Below are 25,982 nucleotides of genomic sequence, written 5' to 3' on the forward strand. Positions count from 1 at the left end.
ATCTGACATGTTTCTCTCTGCTGTCATTCTTGCTCTGACTTCATATTATGTACATTTTGCTGTATGAATTCTGCGTCTGTGTGTCTGTCTGTGTCTGTCTGCCTCTCTCTCACACGCATGTACACATTGAAAAACATGATATACAAACAATACTTACAGGTGCTCGAAGGCGTAGTTTCAAATTTTTCCATAGCAACAAACCCAGGTGCTGGAAGACGCCCATGGTGAACGACTTGAAATTGCGTCACTCACTTAATCTGACAAACTGTAGCGTCCCAGATGCTTTGCTGAAAAAAAAATGAAATTTCGTCAGAACAACATCATTTGTCTTGTTTAACGGACAGTAACTGTAGGCTGCTTAGGTTTTAAGCCTTCTATTGTCGCGTTCACTCCCCTAGGCATATATACCTATCACTGATTCAATCCCTCGTGCTTCAAGTTTTCACAGACACATTTCTAGGATTCAATTCAGGTCACTAAGACTGTGGCACAACGCATGCGCGTTATTCACGTTCTGTCGTTCGAATCTCCATGCATCATTGGCTTATCACGAAATGGGGCGTCCTTTTGAAATGAAGACATTATAAATTGTAAATTGTAATTTCCTTATATTCAGGTAATCTGATTAATTTTAGCACATTCCTCTTCTCAGCAAGTTTCAAGACACTACGCTAATTACATGTAAATGACACTTTCAGCCAATCGTCGATGTTGTCTCGATCCAATGAATAAAGACTTGTTCAGAAGTCGCGTCTTATTTTGCAATTTTACCATTATCATTGAACAACAAAGCGAGCAGTCTTTAATTTTAGATATGGGAAACACTGCAACAAAGTCTCTCCACTGCTAGGAAAGTCAAGACACTCAACAGTGCATAGCGAAGGCTATTTGCAGATAACGTGACCTAAATTACGCTTTGTTGACTATGTATTTGGTCAGCTGTGACATTCGTCAAGAAGTGTCGGCCAACGTCGAAAACGATAGACCAAAATGCTGTCCATTACATTTTTCGCCGTCTGGTAGGGTTTTACAGACCAGGTAAAACCTACTTTTTAAGGCAGTGTGCGCCTCGAAAATGAAAGACCTAAACTTTTGCTCAGTCTTCAAGTTTCCTCAATGAAACTTTCAACCAGTCTCTTACCAAATCAAAAATAAAAATCAGGGGTCACCGTGCAAATTTTGTTACTAAAGAAACAAATTACCAGTCGACATTTACCGATATTTGAAATTCAAACTGGCCACTATCCTAGTGTTAACTGTTGGGGGGAATAAATTTCGATTTTCGAAGAAATCACTCCAAGGGCTTTAAAATGAGCCCCACAAGTGGTGGATCAGAAAAGAATTGTAAAAGTTTTGGAATCTGAATATTTGTCCCTGCTTCTGCCTCAGAGTAAGCGGACAGGTCATCTGTAATGTTCCTTGAGAATTCGATTCACAAGAGTATCTCTGACAGGACGCATGAATGATACCCCGTCGGTACCAATTAAACTTCAAACTAATCATAGACTCTGAAATAATCTGCTTACAGTTTAAAAAGTTGAAACAGCAACTAAGTTCATCTGGATTCGTTTGAAGAATTTTGATATTATCAGATTGTGAAGTTAAAATTTCTTCTGCTCATGTAAAGTTAAAATATTTTCTGTTGTTAGCCTTTTATATGTTCACATTTATAGATGAATAATTTGTTATGAATGATGGAAATCTGCCTGAATCTACGCTCTTTATATCGATCATAATATGTACAATTAACAAAATTTATGGTCGTTCCACAAACTTTGCGGTAAGAGCAGTAAGCTATTCTGGCCTGAACTTACTCCAAGTCTCTGGGCATATAAATATTAAAAAAGAGTAAATTGGAGAATACACTCTTGTAGACTGTCACTGGTAGGCTATTGCGTAGCTCACGGGTGAAAGAGATGGTCCACAGTTACTGCTGCCGAGAAAAGCCAATTTCAAGCCGATTGGGTCAGTTCTAAAACTGGCCAACCGTTGACAGCTAGTCCTACGGCTTAAAATGCACGTAGCATTAGGCTTGAAAATTCAAGTGACGTTTCGAGTGATGTCAAACTTCTTAGAGCGACAACACAAAGCTTGGGTGCGGCCATACGTCAGTGAATTGAAGCGCAAGCTTAATGAAAACGTTCAAATGACTTCACATAGAGCTTTCACCATGGAAAAAATGACCTAAAAACCCAGTTATGTTTGTTACAACATCGAGCTACCTAAATTCTGTTACAAGTTATGTTTAGTTTCGTTTTATAATCAGATTAATTAGTACTACCCTCTTATACCAATTCGCAGAAACGCTTGAACAGAATTACCAAAATATTTAAAATCGAAATGCGATGTTGTCAGTTAAGACGACTTATCAATAAATTTACAGAAATGACATGAACAAAGTTCTTTTCAAATATTGTACCAAGGTGGGGTACTCATACATCAATGCCACGCAAAAGAGTTGAAAGTTTGTTGACCCGGTATGTCGCTTTTAGGTGCCATGTAAAGGTCTCAGTGGTGACGCCGTTAACACGTCAGAATGGAACAAAAGGGGCTAAGATATCGGTAAATAACAGATACTAATTTTAGCAAAGGAATAACGAGCAAACAAAGCATAGGTACAATGAGTTTGACGCCCTTTCCTTTCTGTCACTTGCAGAGTGTAAATTTGCTCTATCTGCATTGGATGGAAAAATTCTGTCTTGCTACTTACCACAATTACCACATAGTTAGACTATTTATTCAGATATAATTGTCGGTTTCAAGAAGTTCAAACGGAAAGATAGCGCAGAGAGGATCTCGTACTGAAACGTACATCTCCATGAGAAATGTATACAGGGTATTTGATTCCCGGTACAAGTTCAGATTTTTGGTCCATCTGTGTGTGTGTGTGAATCGATATATATCCTGATGTAAAAGCGACTGTCAATAATTCTCATTATCTTGACCTAGTTTTCACCAACCAAAGACCATGTCGATCTCACAGCGTTCACTCTTTACAGATCGTATCACCTTTGTGTGACTCAGCGTTTCCAGCGTATAGTTTTACGGACAGTAGAATACGATAAATCACTGTCAAAGCCAGCAAATACTTTTTGGGCTTGTTTTGACACATCAAATAAAAACAAACAGTTACAAGTGTTGACTTGCTTTACGTGACTTTCCCCGCAGATTGCTGGATTATTTCTCATAGAATAGTCAGTAAATCGAGTTGACATGGAAGACTTAATTAATAAGAATAACTTGGTATCTATAAAATGTGCGTTTTTTGTTGACAGTTAATTTAACTTTACTAAATATTCAACGACAAAATGATTAATGTCGTTGTGTTCGTTCGTGTTAGAATGGCGCCAGTGAGTCACAGTGCGTGATTTGAACTGTGACAGGTACATTCTCATGCTCACTTCCACCCACCCCACCCCCTCTCTTAGGCTCTCTTACTGTCACTGACGCTTTCCAAAAAACATATTTTTTCTCAGAGTCTTTTCAAGCACTATTAGTACATATTACGGATGTAAGCCACTTCATAGCGTTGCTGTTTTTAGCCCTGAATGGGCTTGCCAGGTCTGTTGTACCAGCAAAAGTGACAGCAATAACATAAGTGTCGTGTTGTCAGTACTCGGGGAGGTTTATGTGACTGCAAATCTAGGAGCAAAGACCTTAACCATGTCAGAGATTTTGTTAAGCAAACAGTCCAGCATATATATACTGAATAAAAATTAATTTGCGTATTTTATGTTGTAAAGCAGATTTTTCTATCATTGAAGGAACATCCTATCCTTTTTGGACAAACTGTTCATGCTATCAAGGTGACCGTGACATGTCGGAAAACGAGGTCACAAGACAGCAGAGAACAAAAGATCTTATGGCTTGTGAAGTGCCTGATGACCTACTTCGCACACAGCGTTACCGCTATTCAATGCTCACTCCAGTTCTGCCCGATGGTAAATGTAAAGTTGATGTGTACATCGGTTTCTATGAGGCCTTTGCTATAAATAAAACAAAAAACAAAACATTTAATGAGACCTTTACTTTTGTTGAGATTTTGTACTTTAAAGAATTGTGCCAGTGTATCTTTACAAATATCAAAGATTTTAAAAATCGACGCAATTATTCGCCGTATCTCATCTTTGCTAATACGGCTTTGGATTCGCAAGGCCAGGTGGAACAGCGCCTTTCAATCTATTCATTCATTTTCAAAAGGAGCGCCTTTTGCATATCAGTGGCATATCAGTGGTTCCAACGGAACACGCACCACATGGATGGTGATTCTGGCAACATAAAAAGTCGTAAAAAGTGATTTGTGACGACAGCTCTCGAACTTTCTCACAATTCTGATGAACAACTTTGGGTTTTTACTGTTCGTTCATTTATGTACGTGTATAACAGTATTTGTAATTTGCAGAAATCATTACAGTCACTTGAAGAAACATCGCCTACTTTGGACGATTTTTTCACGGCCATCTTCGTTATTTCAGAGATTGGATACATTTCGTGTTTAAAAGAAGTGACTGACAGTACAGTGTGAATAATTTAACACATACAGTGCATAAAATAGGATAAATAAATCTTTCATTGTCACTATTAAAACGAGTTGTTTTATTTCAGGATTGCACTTTATGTGAGTTTCTTCAGTGGACTGAGACTTAATTGAAAAATCTTATTTTGAACTTAGAGCTTTGAAACTGAAGAAAATGTTCCCTTTTTGTAGTTTCACTTTTTCATTCGGATAAGTAGTATTTTGATATTTGCATTAATTTTACGATAAAATGCAGCGCGATATTCACCCTCCCGTCCCTGGCCTTGACTCATGACCATTTTTTTCAACAATGCAATGTAGTTGTGTGGTACATTTTGTTGTCGAACGCCTTATTTTTCTGTGACCCGTGCACTGATGGCCAAGTAAGAATATATTGACTAGAGGGCTCAGAGTCAGCTGTTTCACTTGATAATTGAGATATATGAAGAAAAATCATTATTATCAGCTGGTTTCCAAACAAGTTGATTATGGTTACAAATAATCAATGATCAACATCAGTTGTTTCTGTACAACAAATGGCGACGGCGTTTATAATTTCACAGTACCGCTATCACTCGTGACTCTAATCCTCAATTTTCAGCATCAGTAGTTCTGGGAAACGGTACAAAATATTTACCCGTTCTCAACAATTTACTGTAAACAGATTCTAAATCGCAAATGATACTCGTCATGGCATTGGGCCTGAGCAAGATGGTGTAAGCATTAAAATGAACTGGTGAGCTCTCATCCGGGTACTTCAACAGCAAAAGTGTGGGTGTTGCCCCCCCCCCCCCCCAGGCTTCCACATTTTTTGATCGACAGACATCCGCAAAATACCCATTGCCTGAAACTCACGATTCAAACATTCTTACTTGTGTTATATTTGTTGACAAAAAACCAAATTGAAATCTTTCCACGCCACGACCTGCCATGGTGAGAATCCATGTGTTGGCATGTGTTGGCCATGTGTGCTCGACGGATAAATTCTAACATTGACGTGAGAAATATGGCCGCTTTGTTTCTACTTTTTACGACGCAAATGACAGTAAAAACTGTATTCATAACTTTGAATTCGGAAAGTCAATTTTTCAAAGGTTCAAAAATGAAATGCATAATCATTTGAGTTTAGAGTTTTGAAGTTCTTGAATTTAACGCATTTTTCCGCAATCGCATATTACAATGTTCTTATTTGAAGATAGAAACGGATACTGAGGTTCTACCTCAGCCTGACAGTCGCATAAAACATGTGTTGATTATTTGATTTTATCCTAGACTTTTATGACGTAAGTAATGAGTTACGTTTTCAGCCATTTTCCTATCAAGAGTGGAAAAGAATTTTCCTGTAACGACACAGTTAAGAAACTAAAGTATATATATTGATTGCCTAAGAAATTGGTAACAGCTCAAGCTTGCAGCATCTTCCCCCTTTACTGTCTATGCTTGCAGTTGGTTTTTGGATGTTGATCAGTTTTGTAAACAAACAGTAATTATTTCACGAAGAAAACCCAAAAGTACAATAAATTACCTTTGGACCACTTGGAACTATGAGTCCACCCTTTATGCTTCAAATGGTGGAAATTTTTAAGCTACTAAGATTTTTCTCTCGAAAGTGTAATGATAAAAGAGATTGTGTTCGAAACAAACAGATCATGCATCCTATAAGCGTTTGCGAAACAAATGTTATTGCCATTTTCTTCGGCCATCAAATAAACTAGAGGAAATAAAACCATGTCCCTTTAATACAATCATCTTTGTCAGTAATTAAAGTACATTTTTATGCCGATCGATTTATCAGAGGTGTTAAGGGGACAAGCTGCTACCTCCGTGGACGGATCAACAAATTACAGCTGTTAATATTTCTCTTGACGTAATATATAACCTTCACAATGTTAGAACAACAACATTTAGCTATAAGGCGACTTTAAGAATATTCATCCGTTTCAAAAAAAAATCATCACATTCAACGATTAAAATAGAGTGAGTATTAGCTTAAGGAGGAAGATTTCTTGCTGTCCGAGAGGCAATGTACATCTGTAGAACAAACCCCATGACTGTGGCTAATGTTTGTCAAAGTAAATATTTTGACATTTCCATGCTTCTGGTTTGACATGTGTGAGTATCTTTGCTATTCAATTGTGACATTTTTCACCACAATGACCTATGATATACGTAATGCCGTCTACCAAAACCAACCTTAGCTGCCATATAAAAATCGCTTGGCAGTGTCCACGTTATGAACATCGGTAAACCTTATAGATTGACTCGTAGATGAATACAGAAGAAGTTATTAATTTTTCAACCTATTATCAATGATGGTTTGCTTTTCTGTTGTTTCCTTGAACATGTCCACATTTAGAGAAAGCTTCGCCGCGTTGGTGGTTACATTTCAGTCGTTCCCTGCACAGTTGCGTTTACTGCTGCATTTCACATTTAAATAAACGTAAGTACACATGTAAAATTTAGGAAAATACGAACACGTGACCTTGTAGTATGAAACTAGAGTGATGAAGATAACGAATAAGACAGCTACTGCAGCTTTAAAATGTGTTCAACTACATTTAATTGTCCGTCCTACCGTTTTGCTTATCTACAGAGGTGAGAAGAACGCAGAAAATAACATTCCGTTGGTCAGGATGTCGCTTCAGAGCTACACGCCGATGATGGAGAGATTGGGGTGAACAAACTTTCACATTAGACTTTGGTACATCAAAGGGCCACGTTGACAATGGAGGCTTGATAGTCGTTCTATTGTTATTCATGAGAAGACATCAACACTCTTTGTTTGTTGTTTTTTAAGGTGCGGTGAAAACTTTAGAAAATAACAATGATCGATATTCAAGAATGTACCCTTCTCGGACATGTGACTTTTAAAAACAGCTAAATCATGATTGGCAAATTGCGCCCCCTTTTCACGGATTTCTTAAGTCTCTGCCGTGACTTGATCAGAAACAATCTAAGATAAGAATCGTCTCCTTTTACGATAATGACGACTCTTTCTGTGTTGCGATGGATCAATTTTGCCTCTACCACAGGTAAATTGAGTTTTACCTGTATGTGCGTAATAGTAGCCCGGTTCAAATTCAGCATACAATGTATTGAAAAACTATCTGTCATACGCCTACCAACGTCAAAGAAGCCAGTTCTGCAAGAGTCCCACCCTTCTTGGCTGCTCTCTCTTTTTTCAAAAAATGAATCACCACAGCATCTTATACCGTACGGAGAATTTTTTACACAATGTCATCATTGTATAGATATAATTTCATAAATGACTTCATAATTAATTTCCTGCTTTTTAGTGTAATTAGAAACAACTTCAGGGAAATTGTTTCATATACAACTGAGTCTCGATCTTTTGTTTAGGGGACAAGTTCAAGCAAGTTTATTTGCAACAGAATGAAGCTGTATCGAACAATAGAGCTGTTTAAACATTACGGTATACGTAACTGTATAATTGACTTTAATTAATGGATGTCACGTGTGTGGAAGGAAAGGGCGATGACACTGTCCTCAGGTCAAGATATCGAACCAAAATGTGACACTAGTATATGGATCACAAATATTTCCTCCATAAGTGGGAATAACCTGCCGTTCTAACTTTTCCTGGTTTACTGTTTATATGGAATTGAAAATTAATAAAACTCGTCGAACAACTATTGTATCTGATCACCTTTCATAGAAGATCACGTGACACTAAGAGGGACGGAAGAGGCGACTTTCCAACTTTTGTTAATTACTGCATGTTGTCCGGAACGTCAATATAACATACCAGGGAACAAGTTGAAGGTTCTTACACAGCAAGTGGCTTGGAGTACAAAGTCGTTTGTACTCGTTGACATATGATCTCAATACCGACAGCATTGTCGATCTTGTCAACGTTTGATCATCACCACTTTCTAGTTCGGTCAATCATTCCGTACTGTCAATTAAATAGTTGTCAGCTGCTTTTTTCGATATTTATTACCAGCAACAAAAGCGGTCTTTATAAGTATTCATATTGATTAGTATCTCAAAACCAGATAGCTGTTTTTATATGTCTTTCCAATGGATGACGCAGTGCTTAAAAATAATCTTCTTTACATTTCTAAATTAACTTAATCCACGACACTTTCGTTACGACAACTGTACATGAAATGTGCCTGGTAATGACAGTGAGAATTCATGATCCGTTACGTTCTTACGTTTTTTTTTTAATTTGATCGACGTTTTATAAGCAAGACATACAGGGCATTTCACTGCAGGATTCCGACGATTATTGTCCAAGCAAGTACATTTGCAAACCAATCTAATATTCTCAGTCTTCTTCTGTTTTTCATAAAAACTTTGAAGGTCAAACTGACCTAGCAGTTGCGATAAACAAATTATACACTTTTCCACGGCCATGCAATTAGTGTTATTGGTCATATTTATCTCCTAAATGGTAGCTTGTTACCTCATCACCCGGTAGACATGGCGGACGAACACATGAATTGGGACGAAATATGGCGGTAAGGAAGCTACAAAGACACCCAGACAAAAGTAGCAATCCTGTTTGGCGTTATACAATCGGAAAGGGGTCGTGTTGGCATACTACGAGACGCGGTTAAATTTCACAAGCGATAGAGCGGTGTGTGTTTCATTGCATTACTCTCATTGAGTTTGCTCGTAAATTAAAGCGCGAGTTGTCCGCTAAAGGTAAACTTGTTGATGACATACAGGCATGGGTAGAAAACGAAAGGGCTGGCGAAAAGTGCGAAACGGATAATTCTATATAGCGACGTTTGAAAATGTAGGCATCTGAATGAATTCTCTCTCTGAACCGTTTGCGAGAATTTTAAGCAAGTTTTGAACATCTGAGTTGCGACACAGATATGAATAGTATTGTGTTAAGCAATCATGCTAGGTGCAACAGTGTCAGACAAATCACAGTATGAGTGGGTCCCTGGGAGTGGATTTACCAAGATCTCTGTCAGCATAGATTAAAGAATTAACGTCAAGAGCGACAGAGAATGGGCAACTTAGAAGGAAAATTTCGGAAGGTGTAAACTAGCTCGAAGAAATTGTGTCTGAAGCGAAGATAACAGGTTCACAAATTTCATGACTGGTTACCTTGGATCACACAGCCTCAGTAAAACTCTCACACAAACAGATAGGCTGGCAATAACAATATATGTACATACCGTGCTAGTCAACTAATTTAAGTCATGGAATTTGCCGTGGGGGCAAGTCGAGTCTAAGTTGGTCATCTGTCCAAAGTAATCACAACGATGCAGTCCTTTAAAACACATTGAAAAAGACAGACAGCTGGGAAGGGGATAGGAGTCAGACAGTTAACAGAATGAGTCAGTCAGACAGGGACAGAGACACCGACCACTGAGGAAACACCATGCTGCGTCACAGACAAACGCAGAGAAACCGCAGAGAGGACAATTTGCTTTCAAACTTCTTCCTTCAAACTTGAAACTCCAGTTAGAGGAGGAAATAAACTGTTTAAAAGTTAACTGTCTTTATATTATATGTCATCGCGATGAACTCCTGTTGTCTTAATAATTAATTTTGATTATTAAGTGTTGTTTTGTAGTGCAAATGTCACTCATCATAAGCGAGGTACATGCCGTCGACAGTCGTCATTTTGGCAAACGCTGACATGTGTCAACTACTAAGTATTCGAAGGTGGTGATTTGTACCACCAGGTATTATATTACCTTTTATCACGGTCATTTTAGACAAATCTTGATAAGCAGTTTCAGTACATTATTGCAATGAGCTAACGTTATGTTTGCAAATCTCGGTGTTTCAAGAATTTTGCTGTCCCGGTTTTGTCATCCCGCCGATGTAATTGGAATCGTGACTGAACCTATTAAGAAACTTGCCAGCAAGAATGGGAGGCCATACACTAGCGGGTAGAAACAAGCAGACGCATGCACATTTTTTCACGCAAACTTCAAGCAACCTCTGGTTGTATGGACAATGATCAGTAGAGCACTATTGTTGACACACAGCCATCTTGAAAGTCACTGAACATGTCAAATATGGGTGCCGGCAGGTAGAGAGAGGGGCAAACTATACGTGAGCTCCGAAAACCTTCTATGTTGCGAAGAAACCTGTTATAGTATTTTAGACTAATTATTGATGGTTAAAGACACCGATTCATTCTATACCTCCCTCTATAAATGACATAGAAATGGTCTTTGCGTCTGATGATTAAGGTTATCGATTGAATTTCATGTGCTTCTGCACGGCTGGAGTAAGCCTCTATGCCCAGGATATCGCTGATAGAAATGCCTGACATTCGTGTTTCTACTATTGCTGAAACTTGCGCCAATGATGTCGCGGTATGTACATATGTACACAGCGTTAATCGTCGCGACAGTGATAATGTATAGATACTCAGCAGTGACCGCGTTCATTATGTGTGAGGGCACCGCCAACACCAGACATGGATAGGCCTACTGCATGAAGCCGAGGTCACCGTCTACTTTATGCGGACTGGGCTTGGGTGTATAGCTATACTCGGTCAACAAAGACATGCAGTAGCAATTTAATGCCTGTGTGCGGGGAAGCCCCGTTCTTACGTTTCGTTGAGTAGCAAGTGCGATCTATACTGCTGTTAGAAAGGATCGTTTTCAAGGGAAAGCCCCGGCTTGATGAAATCTAGATCAGATATAGCAGAGATCACCTGTTGATATAGGTATGCTAACTCCATTCTAACACGTCTCTCTAAGAGCGCAGCTTGTGACCTAGTAGTACTCAATGTTCAAAAACATACATCAAATTATATTTCAAAAATTCCACCGATGTGCCGCCTGATCTACACATTGCCTCTGTATTGGATGTTTAATATCTGCAAACTGTGCCACACTGCTTGCAAATCAAAATAATCCAAGGTCTTTGTGCAGAGCCTCTCTCTGATCATCGACGGACCAAGGTATCTATCGAATGGTACCTGGCAGGGTTTTTTGCTCCTTTCCAAGTACTCGACGTACCCTGAAAGTTAACACAGTACTTACCTTGCTATGTCATGGTAGATTATCCTGAAATACGTCCAATTTTATCTCTCGTTCCCTTCGATATCCGTCACAGCGTCTCACTTGTCCACTGGTCAGAAGTTATTAGCACAGTTTTCCAAATGCACATGTTACGTCACTGGTCTAGTGTAAATATAACAGGAATAAAGCACTTTCCCTGCTAAAACAGTAAGCTGGTACGTAATGTGTAGTTCATACCATTTCTGTCAAGTGAGGGGTGGGTTGTTAGGGGAGGGGTGAAAATTCCAGCCACGCACACAGGAACCATGCACTTTCAAATAGCTGAACGATATGTTTGCTTTTTAGAGTTTATGTTTCCCTGAACGCTAGATTTTGAACGGAACACCTGCGTCAGGTACGGGTATATCGCAAAACAGATTCAAGTTTTGGTGCGTATATGTCCTAGTCTGAGATCACTGTCACTTACACCCTTTGTCATGCAAATTTTGGGGGTCATCGTGTTGCTGGGCACGCATTGCGGCCGTGCATGTCGAGAAGTGGAGGTCTTTCTGACATACCGAATTCCCAAACACATCATCCAGGGGAGGCGTCGAAAGAAAGAATTACAGTGTATAACATAATGAAAGCTATCAAACCAATCGAATTATTTCAGTAAGAACGATAGCAATGAATTGGTGTTATAGAAAAGGCTTATTAATAACAGGTGTCTTTCGTAGATATGCATATTGATTCGAACAAATAAGGTCCGGGCAAGTAGGCATAAACAAACTTATAACCATGAAAAAAATCTATAAAAAGGCGAGGAATAACATAGTAGTTAGTGGCAAATAAAGTGAATAATGTTGTATTTTAAGTAGAATTTTTGCCATGCGCGTTTCAATTATCTTTTAACGGCGCCATCAGGAGAGAGATATTTTTTACGTATATATCTGAAATACGTAACATTAACAAAATATCACAATAAGAATTAATTGAACAGTAATTGAAATACAAAAACCAAATAAAGGTGTGTGTACAATTGTCAAACGCTTTGTCAAAGTCCGCAACGTTTCATAGGTAGCAGCTGACACAATGGATGCGCATGTCCGTTGAAATTACTACAATGGGTACCAATGTGCGGGTGGTACCTAGTCTCGCCTAGGTACACAGACAAACAGGGTTTGTGCTGTCATCTCATTCCACGCGTTGTTCTCGCCGCTACGTTTCGTCATTCGTGATTTTACATCAGGGTTTCAATTTCATCGCTGCCTGTCACTAAAACATCAAATGTTTCTACGTGATATAATACAGTCAAGAAAAATAGTGTGACAGACAGTGGAAAAAAAACTTCTGCACTTCACTAAACCCGATAACTTTGCTAGTTTCACAACATTTTCGTACTCTTGGTTCAGATTAGATTGACATTCTGATATTTGCCGAATGATCCGATGTCTAATTGTTAAATTATGTAAAGAATGATGGTGTGTTTACACGTCTGCCAATATCAAGCGTCAATAAACATTAGGTATCATATTATGTTCGGTGAAAATGTCAGAAATCAGAATTATAAGCTGACATTTCTCTGCATACCTATAAACAGTTCTGTGAAGGTCATTGCTTTGGGGAAAATTTATCATGTGAGCTAGAGCTGAGCAAGGCCGCCGTTTTGAGGGAGTATAAACTGTTCCTAAAATTATAGTACGAGATCATTTGATACACTCTCTGACCACTGAGGGACGACTCGTGAACACAACTTGAAAACACTGCTTTAGACCTAAATGATGTAGTTCACAGCACGTGGAAGTGACATTCGGTGACTTTCTGTGGCAAAGAAATGCAAATGAAGGCTCAGGAGTTCTCCGCCCTCTACCAATGTGAAAGTTTGATGACCCCTTGACTTCCCCAGAGGTCATGGATTTCGTCACACTACGACCCAACAAGACACTCAAGTCATGATTTTTTTTTTGTAAAATACCCATAGGTTGTCATTGTGATTGTCATTGTGATACTCATACAAGATTTTTTATTTATTTATTTATTTTATTTATTTGTTTGTTTGTTTGTTTGCTAATTTATTATTTCCATTCATTCATTTGTTTCCTTATCAACTGTAACCTGAAACATGAAACTCGGTATTCTGAATATTAGGAATCTTACTGCATAGCTACTGGGACAAGAACTCAAACTCGAGATAAAATTTTTCAAATGAATCTTGTGCTTCTTCGCCAACTTAGTGTGTTGAAATGCATAGTACTAGAATCAACAATCTATATAAACTATTCAATGTTAATAAATAATGAAATTAGTCTGGAATTAAATTATAATAATTAACAAGAACACAGAGTAAAACTCACACAAAGTCTGTGATGACAGTACAAAGACAGTACACTTCGACACGATTCTGCAAGTAGAATAAGAAAGTGCATTTAACCGTGCAAACAATGCTTGAAAATAGACCAACTGTAGACAATAGACCATACCGTATATGTCGTCGTTTAAATTTTTATTTCATCCAAATCGAAAACAAAGACAGAAAAACACCGTTAGAAGATATTAGTGGTGTTAGTCCTGGTAAATTCACTTGTGTTTTCAAGTTTCACAATCTAGCGAATTCAACCTCGTTTCAGAATGCAACCTTGGTTAATTTCAGTATTTGCTTTAAAAGCAGAACCTTGATGACCTTTCACGTTGATGAGGTCAGTGTCCACGATGCCAATGTCTCCCAGTGTCTGATATGCCAGAGTCTTCAAAGCCCTTGGAGAAGTCAATAAGAATACAGGAACTTCTACTGAACGTAAGATGTAGTGCTGCGTCGGTACGTTGGGGGCGCTATGGTAAAGTTGCTGCCTATCACGCTATGTGTGTATGCCAGCATCAGAGTCTTTCCAAATGTCGGAGACCATTGATCTAAATTTCAATGTTTCTAACTTCAATGTTGAGTATTTCGTAAATTCTTCCTTTTAGATTCAACCACTACATTATGTTGCTATTTAACGCTTACAGCGCCCCTCTCCGCAATCCATGATGTACTCACACTTTGAGTGTGGTCAAGTTACTCAAATGTCGACACATTTCTCTAGAACGAGGTCAATGGATTGTACAACCAGGGGTTGCTGACCGTCCCAAGGGTGAAATACTTTGTCGCCTTGTATGGCCAGTCACAACATGTCCGTGCATACTACATCGTTACCACCAAACTATTCGTGGACGACAATTAGTAGTGAAAGTACCTAGGCAACAAAAAGTAGCTGTTGTAAATTTTTCTTTTGAATTTGTCACTTATATTAGGGATTGTGGCGTATGCGGCTTTTCAGGTTTAATAATTTAATAATAATAATAATAATAATAAGAAGAAGAAGAAGAAGAAGAAGAAGAAGAAGAAGAAATTAGCAACTCTTTGTGTTGAATATTTTGATTTATGGAGAAAAGTAATATTACTTTTATACTGTGTATTTGAAGCAATGACTTGTTTTGCCGTTTGGCCAATTTGACTTGAAGTTCAAGCAATTATATGGAGCGTCCCTTATTGAAGTATGCCTAGGAAAAAAAACCCAAAGCAAAGCTAATTACGACACGGCAAGATCGATGATATTCATGCAACTGTTGTGTATAAATGTTTATACTGTGCTTTACTAAGAATTCTGCCGGTACAACAAGATTTCAAGACTTGTTAGTATGTCAACCTTCAACCATGGATGATTGCATTGAATATGCAAAATGGTACTCTGGCACACAAAGGTTATGTATATACACTGACTAGACACAGAATATCGAGTCTATTTCTTCCTAGTCTAGATTGGCTCAGCTGAAGTATTTACTTCGATGAACACTAGTAGACGGGTTATCGAGTGTATGAGGGCGCTTCTCTAGAATGTCGAGCACACACCAGGTCGCTTGTCGGACAAAACGTGACACAGCCTAGAGACAGGTTAGTTTCATCCTAACACTGAACTGGATGGCATTATCAAATCAAAGTTAAGAATTACTGGAATTTAGGGTCAAAACTCCTGAAAAAGTATTGAAATAATTTTTAATGAAGTTTACAAATCGTAGCGCCATTGTCTCTCGAAGCTGGTTCATATCTTGATCACGAGTGGGTTGGAGGAAGACTCAAATTGTTTACAGAAAGAGTAATGATTATAGAAAGTTTTTATTACATGCCTCTTTTACATAGTTTTCACTCCATATTTTCAGGTCTTTACACAAATGAAAATCGTACACAATCACCCCACACACTATGTCCGTGCCTATATAAACAACGCTTTCATACCTGACCCCTTAGATTCGATTGTAAGAAATATAATTGAGGTCTATTTCCGTCAGTGTTTTGGTAATATTACCTTTACCATGGTGAACTTTCTTACCATCATGCGTTTTCTTATGGTTGTATTGAATTGGAGAAAGTGTTTAGAGTCGTTTAAGGGCACGGTTTATCGACAATAATCGACCTAATTTTGTGTGGCTCAAAACTCATAAAACCTTTATTGGCATTTCAATGAACCCCGGGCAATGAACGCAACGAATGTCCTCTTTCGAACAGCGGGTCACTATGACCTGGGATATTTTACTTTCTTCAAAGACATCTTCAGTGACTTTGAAAATGCCACTCTGGTCGCGAACGACGATCTTGTCCTCGGGAACCTTACATCGCACTTGTCGGCGGTACGGGAATAAGGTACTACTTCACCATCCGAGCTGTTGTCGCCGCCGGCATCGAGGGCGCTGTCCCTAACATCGCACAGATCACTGTCGTTCCGACTCAGATCACTGATGATGGTAGATTGGCAGGTTGTGATATTTCTTATCTGTTCTACAGTTGTCGCGGTTATAGCTGTCATATAGCTTAGTTTACAGTCTACTTCAAGAAGATTGTTATTTACTGGTTGTTGGTCACTTCAGTTCACGTACTTTTAATAGTCCGCTTCGATTTGGGGCAATAAACTTCTAAAGTCTCGTATACAAGGCACGCGCTGTCTTCTGTTCCCGTGAGTCATAAAGTGCATGTCAATGTATTATACATGCAAACCTTTTCCATGTAGAATCTGAACAACCAACACACTTGATCGATTCTTCTAACGCACCCAATCATTTGCATGGGTGAGGACGGAGAGGTCAAACAAGACAGTTGCGTAGGGGAAAACGACAACCATGGAGGAGTTTGATTCGTGTTAACCGATGTGAAAATCGTGCCGTAGGTACAGTTTTCTTCCTGTATATTTGGTCTTCCTTTGAAAGTATGCACCAAAAAAATCCGCTCAAAGAAAAAGAATATACACTATATTACTGTCAGAGACAGTGAATACAATGTTATTTCTCATGGCAAGTATGCCGAAATAAATGTAAATATTAAAATTTAGCATTTATTACATATTTTGTTGCATTATTTCAAAAACTACCCCTATAATGAAAAACACATTCATGAGAATGTAATGTTACCTAAACTGGAATGTTAAATTGAGGTCATCATTTCATATGGAGTGGTTGAGCAAATGATTTTGATTGGCACTCCTTGGAAATACCTAGCCTGATGCGCGCGTGAGGTGATTTTTGTGTAATTTCGCGCCGTTTCTTGTTTCCATATAACCTCTATGCAATCAGATAATGTGATCACAGTCATAGTTACACGACCAATTAGAATCAAAATAGTTGTTTGGTTCAAGCTAATTCTTCTGAGAGAAATGAACATTAACTTTAAAAAAACCATTAAAGATAACCCCACAAAAATCATGATTGTAAATCAATGCACCCGTTCTCCAATGTTTGGTGTTGAATTGCATATGAAGTGGAGGTAGAGTTTTGCGATGGTACGGATATTGAATCAAAGTGCGATCATGGTAAGGTCAAAACCTTCATGGATGAGTATAAGACTCGATGACGCTGGATGTGACTTGAGATACTTCAGTAAGACAACAATTTCGAGACGACTCACTTTTTTCGCATAAATACTTTAAGAGCGCCTTTGAATATCAGTGTAGCTTACAATGTAGGTCCGTACCGAGCCTGGCTTCTTTCCAGTCCACTCTTGATGCACGGGTCTTTAAGGCGCTGACCGCAACAACAGCAACCGCGAAAGAAGCCAGAGCACGGCCGATAGGCTGCAATTATTGTGCCTAATATTGAGCCTAACGTCGAAGCCAGCCGTTAAAATGCTTTCTAGATTACACCCGTGGTAGGAACGGGAACCACCACCATAATGTTTGTGAAGTCATACAGTGAACAACGTCTTGTGAATCAGAGGTGAAATGGATATAAATCCTTTGGGTCAGGTCATGAACCCGGAAAAGAAATCACAGACCCACCAATGCTGCTTTTCTCTATGCGAAATAAGGTAGTGCATAGTATTCACTCTGGCATTGACAAGTTAAATTGGCTTGTAGAAGTCACAAATTCCCGGAAGAACAGACATTTAGGAGACTCGGACTGAGTCACGTGAGTATATCTCTTTAAAAGGTTGTAGAGGAAGATTAATGTAGTGAAATATGTTGACTCAATGTTGTATGAAAACTTTAAAAACAAATTAGGCAGAGGGCGGAAATCATGTTGCTATCAGTCTGAGACAAAACAAGAAGGCATGAGCTGATAAAAGCATTTAGACTTGAGAAGATTAACTTAATGATAAAAATCGTAAACATTGACAAAGATGACGATCAGACTCTTCAGTGACTGCGTGACCTCAGTTGACCGATGACGAGTAATTTGCCTTGAGAAGTTTGCATTCGAGAAGTTTGCATTCATACGAGATGGTACGTTGCTAAGTTACATTGCCAAGGCAACAGGTACAAACACAGTCCATTGCGGTTTGAATCAGTCACTAAGTCGCATAATCATACTGTTTTCCACCATTTGTAATAACTTTTAATGATCAACTCAACTAGCTGCCATACTAGCGTTCCTTTCAAACGAAGCGTAAAATCTCACTGACGACTTATGCTGTCCTTTTCGAGAATGTGAGGTCTTTAAGACTTCAGCAAAAAAGCCAATATGTCGGTATAGTATTCCTTAGATTTGGGAGGGAGAATAGTCCCCATTTGTTACATACAGAGCCGAAGGTTTGCACACCTTCAGAAGTCCAGAACACGGCTTGAAATACATGTTACATTTAAAGTAGTTTGCAGGACTGAGAGAATAGTCGCAGATAGTCGTGGGTAAACTAGGTACTGGTTAATTTATTCAAAGATTGACATAGTTTATTATTATGCGAGCTAAGTACGCGACACCGATCGATGTTGTGACAAAACTGTCAAGAAACTATGAGTGAGTTCGCAGCGATTCTGTGGCGATGACCCGTGATCCGAAAGCGATCGATACGCGGCAGCACAACAATTGAGTTGTAAAATAAGAATGGTAATGCAGAAAGTCGAGAGACATTTTGATTACTGTTGTAAAATCAAATTCAGAGTAGAATGTTGAGTAATGTTGTAAAATTGAATTTAGAATATAATATTAAATACATAGTAAAATTGAATTCAAAAGATTAAAATTGAAAGAAGTGATTTTTTTACATGTTTTGGACACAATACTCCCCGCGCCTGTGGGTAAGCTACACATTCATATGTTGTTCCATACAAGTCGAAGGCCACTGTAAGCATTTTGAAAGATTTCTGATGCTTAACAGGGTCTTCGCCGTGTATCGAACCACAAACGACTGTAGGTACAACGGATTGTAGGCCGTATACAGGAGGTTGGAATGTCATATGTATTGTACGCAAAATGATTCCGTGCACCTCAGTAACACTCAACACTTTTCAAGTTCGTGTTGGGTCGCACCGCGTGATCCCTGATCCTTGGCTTGTGACACCGGAAAAAAGACTGTGTGCATAAAACAGCGTAGGTGAGAAGATTTATGGGACTTATCCACTAGGGGGACTTCAAAGTACTGGTGGACTGACGGAGTTATTGCGTGCAAAATTTAATGTTCGTTAAAATATTCTTCGTTTAGGTATAGAAATTAACTGACATAAAAATAAAAAATATAAAGATCAAAATAGTAGATAAAAATTGGTAAAAATATAATCTAGAAATGACAGCATTTTTGCCAAAACTATGTGGTCAAATTTTGTCATTATAGATTTCCATCAACAAAAGTCTTTGGTTTTAAACATGCTGGAGTATTATAGTGTACATTGATGTACGTCAACACAAAAATGACATCGTAAAATGACGATGTCAGTCTCTCCTTATAAAATTAAGCATTGATCTAAATACAGAAAGAAAGAGATTCAATGAATGAAATTGCATTTCGAAAGAAAAACAGGAAATACTAGAAAATACTACTTCGTAAATACGTTTTTGGAGCATCCTAAGGAAGAAATAGCTAAAAGAAGTCAGATTATAAGTTTGAAAGACTGGAAAAGTTATACAGCCACATCTATTTACATGTGTAAAGATAGCTAAAAAAGAACAAAACGCCAAAACTACACAAAATTATAAAACTCTTTGAAAACACAGAAGACAAAAGGAAAAACCCTGACAAAATACACAATTTTAAATTCATGATCAACCACCTGTTGGGCCGCGGAAAGGAATGAAAAAAACTGAGACACATAAATTAGAATCGAAAAGTCGACTACAATAGCACTAGATTAAACCCGGCATTATCCTTATTAGCCCTGCTAAAGTAAAATGACTCCAAAATAAATCAAGTGCACTCCTAAAAGAAAAAAAGGACTGAATATCATAAAATGATCTACGAACACGATTGGAACTAATTTGGGATAATTGGATGGTGAAGTAATGCCGATTTAATTATTGAAACATTCAACTACCTTGAACCTAACACTTTGAGAAATTAAAAAAATATCAAAATCGAATATCCAAAATTAATTCCAATCGTGTTTACGATATCGACAATGCGAGACATGAACTCTTTGTACTTGCGAGTGTTTATAACTATAGGGCTGAACGTTTAAGTTGAGGATAGAATCGTAGTTCGAGTATCATCAGTTTAAAGTAAATATTTAGAAGACCTAGAATGTGCCCATGAAACGAAGTACCGATAAGCCGACGCTGGACGACGAAGACCGATAACGTAAACGTTGCTAAACAAAAATCAAATGACATAAATTCTTGAGATGAAGTTGATGAAAATAAAGCAAAGAAAACTCTATAAAAATACTCTATAAAAATATGTGTACTTCTCATATGGAAGGGAGCAGAAATTTTTCAAAACGTTTGTAAGACACTCATAATTCTTCAGTTTTTAAACGTACGTGATAATAATTACCCTTTAAAAATCGCAAAAAATGTATACATATAAAACACGTTTCAAAATGTCGCCAACAAAACAAATATTTATCACATTTTAACACCACCAAGAAACAGAATGGTGCGTCCCGGTATTTTGAAATACCTTTGGGGTCCAATTTTACCATATACCAAATAAGGGCGTTTTTACGATATCCGTCGCGCGCTGCACTGAGCGAGCTCGAGCAGAGTGGGAAAGCGTTCAGCGCTTCCACTGAGCACATATACGGTCCGCATAGAACAAAATGTTTGACTGGGTGCCCTACGTTTTGAGTTCGAATTTCATCGAAAATTAACTGAATTCCTAAGTGACGGTGGTGGATGATAGACATGGATAACTGTCAGAAGAATTTCTGGTGCAGAATTGTTGCTTCAAGAGCCTTGAAAGATTCATGGAACAAATAGTTTTCAAGGATAAAGTGCTTTTTATTAATACGAGCTAGACCTTCACTAATATTGCTGACTCTCGGTCGTTGTTTGATTAATGATAACTCTGATTTTTCTTTCTTTCTTCACACCTGCTCTGGTCCCTCTGTGTGTTGTAGGCTTGCGTTATAATTTTAGTGACTTCACGACATTCAAGGCTGGCTAGGTAGTCTTTATTTGCTTGAGGTGTTGAAAACGTTGAACGATGGATCTTGAATACTGTATAGTGACCCAATTTACATGGGAAGGAAGTGTCATTATGAGAGACTGTAACGTATGCACAAGTAGCTCCAGATGTGAATTTGTTGAAATGCACCAGGAAAAAACAGACTTGCAGGAGCTCAGACAGTGGGCTGCCAAATGGAGCTCACCTGCACCTGCTGTAATGAATCGTGAACCAACATGCCTAGTCATGCTCCTGCTTTGCTGTGCTTGGTTTAGTGCAAGTGCAATGCATGTGCACGAAAAGATACATTACATTACAAGAACTTTATGCTAGTGTACAACAAAGAATAACTTAAATTTTCTGACAGAAAAAAACAAAGGTAGCTAGCACTACGTCGTGAGAAATATTCCTATAAGTGATTGAATTTTCCCCAGACACAGATCATAGCCAATTAATTCCTAGTGCAGCGTAGCACAAAGTATGTAACAATTTGATCTAATCTTACAACGATTTTCCATTGCCTCAAAATGTTATTATGACAACCAGAGCGGCTACACGGCGAAACCTCGGCAAACGCTAGACTGAATTTCTCAAATGGGGAGACTCAATATCGGGCGTCACAACAATCGTTGCATCGATGATGGGTGTCCTTGCCTTAATTTGTCCTGAAAATCAATCAGCTCACTCTTAGTTATCATAGTCCAACTGGTGTTTAGTCAAACTGACATATGTTTACTTGCAGGGAAAGCAAAATATTGTATACTCGTAGGAAAAAGCACAGCAAGTAAGCTGAATCAACATATCTGTAATGTAAGTATCTTGGTTTGGTTTATTTGCAGACAGATTCATACAATCCACTGTTGCTAGGAAAAGCAAATTAATCGATTCTGCATATTTCATGTAACAACTTTTTACCGTTTTAGGCATAAGACGAATTAACAAAAGTTGTAAAATATTATTCAATGAGTTCACGAAGGCATTCTATCATTCCCTTCCTTTAAGTCTATTTTTATATGAGCTGTTGAACAAACGTGTATTTTCTATAAGGTAAACTTTTACTCTCTTGGTTTAAGGGGAAAGATGACATTAGAGTACTAATTTTTACCGTATTACCTGCTTAACTTTACGTGTCGATTACATTCGAATCGATTTCCAGGGAAGAACAGTTGATTTGCCTAGAAGGAGCTGCTCTTCTATATGAGATAAGTCAGAACAACGCTAATGAAGAAGACAATCAGGAAGCGGAAACATTCCTGACTGCAGTGGAGGAAAGTAACTACGCACGCGTGAAAAGTGTTCTGAACGCAGAGGCAAGTTATTACAAAGTGTATACTTTTTGAACACTTCGTTCAAAACCATCCATAACTCAATCTTTCAGCTAGCCTTTACAACTATAACAGTCAATATTTCCTTTTCAGCCAGGCAAAGTCGATTACGTTGGAAAACATCGAGGTAAGAAGGTAACACCATTACAGTTAGCTGCGGAACGTAATGACTTTTACATGGTTAAACTTCTCTTCAAGCACAAAGCGAAGCCACTAAACAGGGAGAAGATCGGAGGAGGTACGTTTAAAGTAATCATGAATACGTTTACAGAACAGGTGAGCAGTGATCTTCATAAGCAATTTTGAGCAATTTTGATGAAGGATTCAGAAATATATCGTAAAAGCAATCCAATGACACTTGAAATCCGATTCAACACCTCTTCGTTAGGTCAAATACGAGAATGTTCGATAGGGTCTTTCCAAGAAGAGAAAATGTGTTTAAAATTGATAAATTTATATGTAACTGCAGAATTGTTACCTATCATAGCATTTCATGACTAAAATGTTAAAATTTCTGTGAAATTATGGTATAGAGGAGATTGTCGTCTTTCATTTACTGTCGAGCGCAAGAAAAATGGAGATCTGTAAATGGATTACAATATGTTTAACTCCGTTTTCAATGATTTATGATTTGACAGGTTGGTACTATATAATTACGTCATTTTGCTGGCTTATTGTGTCATTTAAATGCAATTATCATTCAAAAACGTTTTGTCTAGTAACTCTTAACTTCAGATTCCAAGAGTTGAAGCCATCATGATTTCCTGAAATTTCAAAAAAAATTATCTGGCAAATATTCATAGAGTACGTATGCCGACTCGCAGATTAATTATATGTTGGTAATCGATAGCCTACATTGATGTACGGTATATTCGACGTGCGTGGTAAGAACACACTATGTATATCCTGGTATATGGAATTACCAATGCATGTAGATATAAGTATGATGTAAACCTATGCTGACTTAGCATACACTCAACACATATATTTGTATTTCCACTCATATTGTGGTATTTCCACATTGGTAGATCGATCCACTCAAATATTAAACTGTTCCTTAATTAAAAGCATAAACATTTTGCATATTAGAATTTTCTATTGTCAAAGTTACGAAACTTGCCTTCAGTAATTCCCTCAGAGGACTTTTGCTACACAAGGCAAACAAATCATTTCAAAGAAAACGTGTCACGTGTACTTTACCGTCAAATAAACTGAGCGCATATGGCATCTCTTAGGCAATGTGATGACCTGGCTTACATCGTACCTCAAAAATAGAACATGACGCGTAATTTGTTAGCGGTCACATGTCACCATTTTATGTTAGGTGTGCCTCAAGATTAACTAGCTAAGCCACTTTTGTTAATGCTGAACGTCAATGACTAGCCAGACATTTAGATATTATTCCCTAATATTATTTCTTCGTTCAGGGGAGGAAAATACAAGTGACGTAATGACCGTGTCACCACGAGTCGAATCCGAGTAATGACACGGTCATTACGCCACGAGTATTTTCCAGGCTGAACGAAGAAAATATTAGGGAATATTATACTTGTCACATGCAAAACCCAAGAATTCATTGTCGGTTTGTAAAGTAAATCAGTTTTCCAACATATCTTCGTTTAAACTCCTGGACTACTTTTGGAAAAATATCAATACGCCATAGGCGACTTGTCAATTATTTCTAGTCGTAGGTCGCGTGAGCGAGAATCACGGTGCTTATGTCTGTGTACGGAGCAAATGCCAGATGATCTCACACAAAACGTACCTTCCATGAAGTTATACCCGATTTGAAAGATAGTAGGCCTAGAAATTTAACTCAGACAAAGTAACGTTATTTTTCGAGAACAACAATTGACTGAATCTTGGCGCGAACACTGCGTAAGTGTAACCGACCGTACCCTGGTTGCATTGCTTACGGAACGCACGGTAATGCGATCAGCTTCGAGTTCGTTCGTTGTTTCCGAAACTTATTCACGTAATTCCTAAGCAATATGCAAGCATTGTACTCTTACGCTTCCGTAGCTAGGATTATTATTGTCGTTGTCTATGCAAATATTGATTTCATTACGCGTGATTTTAAGGCTCAATGTGCCACGTGTATTAGCACTTGACTCCCCTTCACCCTTGTTGCAATACTCTGTGCGTCGAAAGTTCAGGCAGCAGTCTATACGGATATCAACCCCAATATTGAGTACAAAACTAAAACAGGACTCAAAATTTGCGAAGTGGATGTATTTGTAAAACTCCAAAATTTATAGCTTATATTTTTATAAATATTCACGTCAGGTAAATTTTGATCGGGCGAAATATGGGCCTCCATGTTGTTTGTGTATATTGACAAGCACATCGAAGATCGACGTAAAAAAATTCCGATGCACCAAAACTGATGACATAGACGCGGGTAGTCTTGACGTAGAACGACCAGAGAATAAATCCCGGTATTTTCTGTTCAAAGACGACCAACTTGGCTTGTGTTTGTGATAATGTTTATTGTCATGTACCATCATCTTGCTCAATGTATGATGACGATGCCAAATGTATGATGACGATGCCAAATTTAATCGCATAATTAGAGCACAGCATGACTGTATTTCCCTTTAAGCAGACATTGTTACTGTCTAAGAATGGTGCAATACTTGGAAATTAGAGCTGAATGTATGGAAGTGCAATATCCCTCACCATGGGCCGCTATATCCTTTTCCTAGTATAAAAGATGTTTATGTATTGTACTTACTCCTCAAAATGTTTTAATATTCATATTGAGAATATTGTCAGAAAAGCTTTTAGAATGATGGGTTTCATTAAGCGTACCTGCGCTAATGTTTAAACAGTTTTATACTAACCTTTTTATATGTGAGCTACGTGAGAATCCATCTGGAATATTGCAGTGTTATTTGGTCTCCATGGCAAGTAACACAAACTGATGGAATCGAACGAGTACAGAAGAGAGTCAGTAGGTTTTTATGTTTTTAAGGTAGAGCAGCACGTTGCCGACAGTTTTTTTCAAAGCAATATTTCTCATCAAAGATGACAAAGAAGCCGTTCATACTATATATTTTCAAAAGTAGAGAACCTAAAGTTTAGTATGATAGCAAAAATGAGGGGGTATATTTTTGGGGTAAAAAATCTCATTTTGTTATTAATGATAAAAATGTATTTAAGTAAAAAAAATTGACATTATTTTCTGAAATGTAATATTCCCTTGAAAGTATATAGAAAAAAACGGCCAATTTATTTTGCATACTCTATCCTTATTCTAAAATGCCATTGGTTAAAAGACTGACGCGCAAAAAAGTGATTAAAAACATGAGTAGCAAAATTAAAATGCCTCATATTCAAAATGTAAGAACTTTATTACCAAA

The 25,982-nt window shown here is 38.0% G+C and overlaps 2 protein-coding genes across 6 annotated transcripts in view; one reads left to right on the forward strand and one right to left on the reverse strand.

Annotated features, from left to right (window-relative positions):
• LOC139133757 (uncharacterized) overlaps positions 1-11,647 on the reverse strand; it is a 78,191-nt gene extending 66,544 nt beyond the window's left edge. Inside the window, exons 1-2 of the mRNA XM_070700524.1 lie at positions 11,503-11,647; positions 158-287 (exon numbers count right to left, since the gene is read on the reverse strand). Of these exons, the coding sequence (XP_070556625.1) occupies positions 158-223 (66 nt within the window). The 5' untranslated portion in view covers positions 224-287; positions 11,503-11,647. The remainder of the gene's footprint in view (positions 1-157; positions 288-11,502) is intronic.
• A 6,090-nt stretch (positions 11,648-17,737) lies between these two features.
• Positions 17,738-25,982, forward strand: part of LOC139134066 (short transient receptor potential channel 4-like) — a 74,369-nt gene continuing 66,124 nt past the window's right edge. Inside the window, exons 1-4 of one of the 5 annotated variants that reach the window (XM_070700970.1) lie at positions 17,738-17,889; positions 22,038-22,105; positions 22,452-22,609; positions 22,718-22,858. In XM_070700970.1, coding sequence (XP_070557071.1) covers positions 22,104-22,105; positions 22,452-22,609; positions 22,718-22,858 — 301 coding nt within the window. In that variant the 5' untranslated portion in view covers positions 17,738-17,889; positions 22,038-22,103. Of the gene's footprint in view, positions 17,890-22,037; positions 22,106-22,451; positions 22,610-22,713; positions 22,859-25,982 lie in introns of all 5 variants that reach the window. The other 4 variants (XM_070700968.1, XM_070700971.1, XM_070700969.1 and 1 more) reach the window with 4 other exon arrangements.

Source organism: Ptychodera flava, chromosome 5, assembly GCF_041260155.1.
Source record: "Ptychodera flava strain L36383 chromosome 5, AS_Pfla_20210202, whole genome shotgun sequence".
Lineage (NCBI taxonomy): Eukaryota > Metazoa > Hemichordata > Enteropneusta > Ptychoderidae > Ptychodera > Ptychodera flava.